Here is an 8,878-nt window from a genome sequence, read left to right on the forward strand (position 1 = left end):
AGTTTTCAAAGACATCTCATCACAATGGATGCTCAGTAACTGTTTATTCCAGCCCAGGATCTGTCTTAACAGGAAAGGGACAAATCCAGATTTAGAGGCTCCTTCTGTTGAGGCTGCCTGTGTGTTCTTCTGTCCTCACCCAGTGCACTTATAGTCACTGGGTAACCTAAGTAAAAACATAATTCTGTAGATAAATGTGTCTGCTAAATGCCTTCTTTGAGGCTGCTAAGCCATATGGTTAGGATTACAAGATTTAAATAATTTTTCAAAGGAAATATAAGTATGAAGCACAGAATAGTGGAGGGAGTTATGTTCATAATTGCCTTTATAAAGGGGATTTCAGGATATTTAAGGCCCACATTCTGCACCCCTAGAGCCAGTGTGAGCTTTGCACCTGCTTTGAAAAGCAGCAGGATAAGGCCACCAGCATAATCGGACTGAACATTGTTTCTCTCAGACCTCTGAGGTACATCGTCCAGTGAATTTACAGGTGAGGTTTACAGCCTCACTGCCCCAGCTGCTTATCAGGTTCCTTGCTGTCATCCCCACAGCAGGGCTGGCAGAAGAGGCTGATGAGGCTGAAACTGCCCATGAAGGTACTGCAGTGCTCCTGTGCAGCATGAGGCGGGGTAATCTCTGGCAGAGGGGCAGACAGGCGGCTGGAGGCGGTAATATCTGATACTGCAGCAGCAAGACCCATCAGAAGACACTGGTCAGAACCATAAAGCTCCTTTCTGCTGTTCTGGCATTTTACAGAGACCTTAAAGCAAGTGCAAGTTATATTTGCAACCCGTTTACACTTTTTTTCACCATGTCAGTGTTATAAATGAGAAAAGGGACTGTGTTGTTAATGCTGGTGCAATAAAAGCACATTTTTATCTTTAGGACGTGTCATTTTTCTCTAGATTGAAATGATGCTCACACAGCATAACTCCTCATCACCACTGCCACTATCTCCATCCTCTGAAACCACAACAAATCACCAACGCTTTGTAGGGCTCATCTACCTCATGAGTAAGACCACTTAATACTTTATGTTGTTTCATGTTTTTATAACACTGTTTTATAACATACAGGAAAAGGATGCTTTGAATATAACTCACACCAGGACAAACAGTAAGCATATGGCCTCAAAACATGTTTCAAATAATGTCACAGAAGTTATAGTTTCAAGTACAAACATAGACATAACAACACAGATCATCAACTTTCCTCTTTCTCTGGCCTGGTTAATTTTCCCTTTTCCATCTGTGAATATGACATAATGATATGGACTTTGTTTTTATTTTATTTTAAGATCTGCAGAAGAGAAGTACCATACACAAACTTGGTATATATTGTTATCCTTCACTGTATATATTTAGCTAGGCTTTACTTTCCTCAAGTACATCATCGTTTACACTCTGAAGCATTGATTCCAGTACAATGCATTATATATGTTATGACTATGTTTATATAGTAGAAGTGGCCTCTGTAACGTGTCTGTTTTTCATGTCTTAAACCAATAAAACTTTACATAGGACTTATCAAAACCATTCTGCGCAGATCTAAGTCTGTTGTGACTGAAATCAGTAATAAAACTTCTCTTGATGCCCTGTGGAACAGAGCTAAGGCAACGCTGAGCTCTCTTAATAAATTCCACTCTGGTTAAAGTTTTATTTAAAAAATGTGGTCAACCCAGAGCTTTTAAAGAAGATTAATGTGGACTTATAAAAAATGTCTGATTTTATTATTAGTAGTAATTCATACAGTTTGTCCTGAAGTTTTCCTTTTCAGCTTCAGTTTGAACCATATGTTCAGGAAGTTCAACTGAAAAGCGATCCTTGAGCAATATTATTTTTTTCTAATTAACAATAACCACAGAGGTATTTTAGAGAAACCTGTGGACTCCCTCAGAAGGGTCTGTAGCAGGCTGGATTAAACCAGGATTTTGTCTATTTTATGAAAAATGCACTGAAGCACAAGTAGGTCAACTTCAGAGGAATCCTTCCTTTCCTGTTCTACTAAACAAAGGATTTTGCATGCAGGAAATTTTAATTTCCATGGGGTTCTTTTTTGAAAGCCCTTGAACTGTGAGATCCATCAGTGCCCCATTGCCATCACTGGGACTGAGCAATACAGCTGTGTGGATCACGATACGGGATCTGGACCCAGAGGGCCAAAGCAGTTCCTGAGGTCAGGCATGATGCGAGTCAAATGCAGAAGTTCAAGCGAAAGCTGGAAGCTGGCTGCCAGACTGAGTTTATACATACCGCACGGGGATTTAGGTGTAAACGCAGCCATGCGCCCAGCCAATGGGTCTGTATACGCACAAAATAGAAGAGTCATAAAGAAAAACCCTGCACTCAAATGAAAACAAAAGTAAAAAGCACAAGTCAGAGTGAAGTTAATAAAAAGTATCTTTGGGCCAAATTTAACATCCCTACTATACAGGACATAACTGACAGCATCATGAACATCTTTGTACTTGATTTCAAGCACACTGCACTGAGAGCTCCTGAAGACTTCTTGTTATAATAGTGCTTACAATAAACTACTTGCTGGTTATTTTTGAGAATAAAGAGCATTGTTCAATTCAATAGAACAATTCCATCAAAATGGCAGCGCCGTGTTCTGCTTCTGTTTTCACTGGGGTACTTGTCAAATCTGATCCATTTAGATGTTGAGAGATTTTTTTCCCTGACCTGTCACACTGCACGCTGCGCCCGGGAGCTGAGAGTCAAGCTGTGCTGCTTCTGATTAGATGCTATTTATGCTTTGCTGTTTTTGCTGTTCGTGCCAGCATGGACATTGATGTATGTCAGCCACTGCTGTCAGTTATACGTGCAGTCTCATCTTACTGTCCTCAGACTTGGCCCTCTTTCACACCTGAGACCTTAGCATAAGAAGAGATGATGTTGTATTTGGAAATCAGCAGTTGTTTGGGTAAGAAGAACCAAAAAGAATGCAGCAACTCGCTCTTCCAGAGCTGCACAGTTCCAGAAGGGTAACAGAGTTGAATTATAGTATGAGAAAGAAAATAAAAAAAAGCAGACAGACAAAATAACCCAATGTATGATACTGTATCAGCAAGATGCATGTTGTGCCACCAGAAGCCTGCATCACCAGGCTGCCCCTTGGCTGTGCGCGTTGGTTTATTTGGGATAACTGGCCCTTGTAACCCTTGAAAGCTGTACTAGCTCTGGAGGAACTCCACCTTTATGCAGCTGCGCTGCTTCTGTCCACAGCAGCCAACACTGTCTCTGAAGGTTATCTGTATTCATGAGTGCTTCAACCACAGTCAGGGGAGCTTCAGGAATGATGCTATCCACAGGAAAAGAAACTGGATCAAAGTTTCCCTTAGAAGGTCCATGTATCTGTGGGTATAGCAGTGCAGAAGAGCTAAGGCTCCATTTTTACACTTTGCAGAGTGAAATCACATATTAAAACGAAAGCAAAGAATTACATTCATTTTTACAGTCAGTTGTAGAAAGAGGATTTATTAATTCTGATAACTTCCTTGTAAACATTAAATATCCTCAAATATATTTCATGTATCTTAATTTAAATTTTTTTTTTTTTTTTTTTTTTTTGGTAGGTTCCTGTCTGATCACATACTGGAAACATAGTCCCTGGTTAGCAGCGATAACCTGCCCTCTCTGCAGACAAAAGGTAAGACTTTCCTCCCGTGTACACATCTGCATTATGAGACATACAAAATGACAAGCTTGAGCTCTTGGGATCAGCTTTGTTTATCCTCTAATTTTCCATAGCATTTCAAAACCCACTTAGACTTGAATGACCTTGCAGCCATTCACATTTATCATTTGACATATGTCATATCAGGCAACACTGTGCAATATTAAACAGTCCTCCAGCATTTTACTTTTGTATAGTTTATTGAATCTCTGGGATAACATTCCATAAAAGCAATATGGAAGTTCCTAATCTCATCTGACCCTGGTCAGGGGCTGCCTGTTGTACTGAAGGTTGGATGCAGTTTATAAAAGGAAAATTTTCTTGCTATTGTGGAACTGCTGGAGCTGGACAAAGGTCCAGTTGCAAGAGAGAGAGACTATGGAGAGACACTTATGACAGAACGTCTCCTTTATATAGAGATTAAAATACACCGTGCTAATGCTGATCTTTTCTCATGAAGGTGATTCTTCTGAATAACGTCCCTTGTGAAAAGCAACAAGATCAGCCAAGTAAACAAATTGTACATGACATTAGAGATTACAACAGGCGTTTCTCAGGGCAATCTCGACCCGTAAGTATTTATAAATCCACATTTACTCAGTTAGTAGTGCATAACCCATAGAGGATGGAAAGAGACCCAGCAATGAAAACTAGTTTGTATCATGATGTGAATTACCTTTCCATGCACTCATGGGCAATATCATAGTGGAGGCGTTACCATCCACTGCTGGGTACAGCTCCTTCTAGTAAAGGTGCTGCTCAGAGCTCCTAACTCAGAGGAGTCATCCTGGTGGGGAGGAGAAAGTGGAGTGAGATGAAATACAGGGGAAGCAAAGCACAACTAGAGATGGTCAGGCTGGAACTTTCAAATATGAACTCAGATTTGAACTCCAGGATTTTAACTTGCCTCTAAAATTTTAAATCAGTTTCCAGCTTAGAAAGCAGCTGCTTTTTTTCCCCAGGTATTGCCAAATTTGAAGAGTCCACACTGGCTCTGTACTGTCTTAAAGCTGGAATCCCAGCTGGTACAGAGACGTGACAGGCAGTGGAAATGATGTGAAAGATGAGGGCTGAAGGCACAAGTGAGGCCCATTCTTGACAGGGTGTAGAATATCACCAAAGCAAATCTTCCTCTCCTGTCACATCCTGGTAGGGGGCCTGAACGGACTGTGGAGTCTGTTTCAGTCTACGGGCTAAACTAAGCACTGAATATTATTTTTCAACCCAACAAACTAGCATTAACAAAGAGGAATAATCACTCAGTCCTATGGTTCCTGTCCACACCAAGGTGAGACTTGAGGCCTCATCTTCAAGAATTCACAGTCCACACTTCCTGCCAGATTTTAAAGACAGACATATACTCAGGGCAGTTTCCAAAAGGATTCAATGTCAAGCATAATACTTCATTTTCGAAGTGCTGGGGGAGCAGGGATTCCTTTTAGAAGTGTGCCTCCAGGTATTGCAAAATAATCGAACAGTGTAGGTGGATTTGGACAGCACAGAAAGTTTCTGCATTCAAGAAATCTGAAATCTAAAAGTGCTGGAGACACACTGAACTGAAAGAACTACATGCATCATAATGCAAAATAACGTAACTCATCTGAACATTTAGTTTGCAGATTACCTTTATGACATGCCGTTATTCCTGACTCTTGCCTTGCGAGGAATCTTCACCTGGGGTGGTCTCATATGGATTTTTTTCCTCAGAATTGCTGTTTGCTCCTTTGGAACAATTATATGCTTGTCTTCTCCATTTGACACGAAGCCCGGGCCTCTCTGTAGGATGCTTGGAACAGCTGATGACATGGTGGTTGTTTCCCTTCTTCTAATTTGCATGATAAACATTTGTCAGCAAATTGCATCTAATGGGGTAAATATGGCAAGGTCTGCAGCTCAGAGCATGCTGTCAGAGTCCTGACTGACTCAAACTTGGATTCCTTGGTCAAACCTCATCAAGCGATGACAGGCTTCTCTTTGATTCGGGGCAGCGTGTGATGGATTTGTCATTCTGCTGCTGACAAAGGCTGAAGCAGGGCTCAGCAATACTCGGCACGGGCAAGTGGTTCGGTGTGCGAGCCCTCCGGCGGCTGGTTGTACACCCCACCGTACGTTTGCTAGACTCTTTCACTCTTGCACTTTTCTGTAACTCATCTTCATACAAAGGGCCCAAATTGAAAATACCTAAAGCTATGAAAAGCACCTAAAATGGCAATGCCAAACAACTTGCAGTTGAAGAATTTTAGAACTCTTGAGCTTTAACATTTTACATCTCAGCTCAATTTCAATAAAAATTTTAATTTGAGAACTTAGCAAACGGGACAATTTGCTAAGTCTTGTCTAACACAGGGAATATTAGATGGTATCACTACAAAATCTTGTATCAGTGCTTTGTGTTACCACAGCTGATTACACATCCGCTGGAATACAGATTTTTTACAGCTCTGCAATGAGTACAGTCCTGATTTAAAAATGGGTAATATGAGACTGGTAGTAACACTGACCTGGAACAAAAATATAACGATAGAGTATTACAAGGGAAGAAAAGCATTAAAAAATCATGCAAGAAATGTGAACAAATCTCTGCGTAACGCTTTTGTATAAGCCTATGCAAGGTACACAGCTTCCCTGAACTTGGTGCATCTGAGCTTTAACACAGTCAGCACGACTGTTGTTTCCTTTCTAGACTTCATACACTCCTTGTGATTTCCTTGTAAATCTTGGTACCAGTTCAGCGGGAGAGATCACGGCCAAGATTATGATGATGATCTAAATAGTAGGAAGTTTATGGAAAGTTTCCCAAAGTTGGTGTGTGTGTGCATGTCTGTTTGTGCTGAGCTGCAAAGAGCTAAAAATGCTGGTGCAGTACCAGACAACCCTCCACATCTGTCCCTGTGTAATCTGTACATTTGCTGTGTATCTGGAGTCAGTGGACTTCATTTTTACAGAGGGATTGTATATTAAAATAGATACATTAAAATTTATGAATATTTATTGTTCACAATACAGGGGTCTCCAACTGTTTTTCCCTTCTGTGTATTTTCAGTTGACATATTTTACTGTGCCCTTGAATTGTAAGCTATGATACACCATCATGTTGCAGTTGTTTTCTTTCTTGTTATACTCTTTTTGTTATGATGTTTCTTCATTTTATTCCCATCAACTTTCATTGTCTTTAATTATGTCCCTGAACTTGTAAAGCTGTTTCTCTTAACAATGGGTACTTTGGAAATGGCAACAATTGCTTTTCCATGAACTACAAGGCAGGAAGTGCATTGTTTCTTTAAAAAAATTACCAGATGGTTTTGAGTGCTGACTACTAACATAAAAAAAACCAGAAATGATTATTTTCCAAGTTCTCTAAGTGTAATTTTGTTATTGTGTAACTTCTGTTTGCATTTAACTGGGAATTACAGCCTATGCCAGTACTAAAGAGTGGAATTTCTATCAGGCTAAGTGTATAAAGATGGAGTCCATTTATCTCCATACGGACTCCGTGGAGGGGACTGTAGGTTGTTTCTCTTGCTCAGGCTCACCAAGAGGGTGGCAGTTTGCAGTTTAGGGAAAAGAAGGGTCCTCATGAGTGCCCTATAACAGAGTTATGGATGATCTGAATGCGCTCTTCTGTTCTGTCGCCCCTCGCTTCTTAATCCTCTCCTTCAGCTATGGATCCTGGTTTTAGTTTTTAAACAGAATAGTATCTTTTATTAAGAAGTAACAGACAAACGGCAGAGAAAGAAATGATTTCTGAGAGAATTTCCCTGAAGGCACTGGCAGTGTCCGGATCTTGTGAGATCAAAACAATTTGTATGGTCAGAGGTGAAACATTTTTGCTGTATACAACAAGTGTCCAAACTCTCTTCTTCCACAGCCCAGTTATGCCACAACCTGTCAGCGTGAGCCTGGCACTACTTGGTAGGACAAACTATCCAGGGCAGCCTCCAAAACCCACCTGGGAACAAATGAAAGCCTTTTGTTGACCGGATTTGGCCAGCAGGCAGCCAGGAAGGTTTCTGAGCCTTGACAAATGCAAGTCTAAGGAAGGAAAACACCCTCTCTCTCTCTCTCTCCTCCCCCACCTCTGCATTCCCTCTACCTGCTGTGGACGAGTCCAGCTCTGCCACTGGCGGGCTGCGGATTCGCACACACTCTGAGCTGGGTCTGGCTGAAGTGACGTGATGAGAACGGACAGGGAGGAGAGCTGGGCTGTTTCAGGGCTGACTCCCCGCGAGGCAGCTGGCAGGACGGACGGAACGCACCTGCATTATGAACATTTTTGCAGCAACTGTGTCTGCTCAGCCTGGTCTTTCGGTGTCAACAGTGGGACGTTTCACATCTGCACGGTGATTAATGTGCACTGAGGGCGAGTTACTTGCAAAAGATGAAATGGCACAACTTACTGATAGCAAAACAACTGCTCTGCGAGAATGGAGACAGAAGAAAGAGAGCAGGAAACAGGAGAAAACAGAGAGAAAAAGACTGTGTAGCTGCCAAAGTGATTCTGAAATATCAGCCACCAAAAAAGCACTATAGTCAGAGTTAAAAAAACCCAAACGAAGAGGCTTTTCCAATGGAACTCATGTCTAGGTCTGAGCTGTAGCAGACACTGAAATTACCAGGCCCACGTGTGATGCCAGAGGTAGTTACCAGTGAGAAGCACAGCAAAGGGCAGCGCTTCGCGTCCACCGGAGTGGGGGACATTGGTCCTTGTGCTGCTCCTGCTCGTGGCCAGTCTGGATACCGGCACTGGGGTACCCGCAGCTGGTTTCCTTGTCTTCTCTGACTGGAGAAAATGGTCATTCCTTGTCCATGGGGCGCAGGGATTATTGACCAAAAATACCCAGTGCTTCACAGTGAAATGAATGCATTTTATTGCTCATTAGAAATTAAAATGTACACTTTACATGATAAAAGTATATTTTTACCACGGACGGTCCCGTCAGAAGAAATTACCCTCATCACAGCTATCCGGAAACGCGTTATCCCGCCGTTCCCCGCTGCCGGGCCGCTGGGTTAGGAGCTGTTCATGATGGCGCGATACTCTCTCTGGTGTTCCACGAGTTTCAAAAATACTTCGTATTTCTTGTCATAAAATCTGTATGAGAAACTGAATTTCAGCAGAGCCCGAGATGCGATGATTTAAATCCCCTCTAACAGAGGCTCACGGCTCCCCCCGCCCCCGCCGCCGCCAGGGGGCGCTCTC

The 8,878-nt window shown here is 42.1% G+C and overlaps 2 protein-coding genes across 3 annotated transcripts in view; one reads left to right on the plus strand and one right to left on the minus strand.

Moving 5' to 3' along the window:
* The window catches only part of LOC104286225 (E3 ubiquitin-protein ligase RNF170-like), a 7,468-nt gene extending 1,872 nt beyond the window's left edge, over nt 1-5,596 (plus strand). The window contains exons 3-5 of the mRNA XM_009884802.1: nt 3,578-3,651; nt 4,139-4,249; nt 5,291-5,596. Of these exons, the coding sequence (XP_009883104.1) occupies nt 3,578-3,651; nt 4,139-4,249; nt 5,291-5,596 (491 nt within the window). The remainder of the gene's footprint in view (nt 1-3,577; nt 3,652-4,138; nt 4,250-5,290) is intronic.
* Nucleotides 5,597-8,524: 2,928 nt separating this feature from the next.
* The window catches only part of FGGY (FGGY carbohydrate kinase domain containing), a 137,860-nt gene continuing 137,506 nt past the window's right edge, over nt 8,525-8,878 (minus strand). For both annotated transcript variants that reach the window (XM_009884583.1, XM_009884582.1), the window contains one exon: nt 8,525-8,770. In XM_009884583.1, the coding sequence (XP_009882885.1) occupies nt 8,689-8,770 (82 nt within the window). In that variant the 3' untranslated portion in view covers nt 8,525-8,688. The remainder of the gene's footprint in view (nt 8,771-8,878) is intronic.

This window comes from Charadrius vociferus, unplaced genomic scaffold, assembly GCF_000708025.1.
Source record: "Charadrius vociferus isolate BGI_N301 unplaced genomic scaffold, ASM70802v2 scaffold163, whole genome shotgun sequence".
In the NCBI taxonomy this organism is placed as follows: Eukaryota; Metazoa; Chordata; class Aves; order Charadriiformes; family Charadriidae; genus Charadrius; species Charadrius vociferus.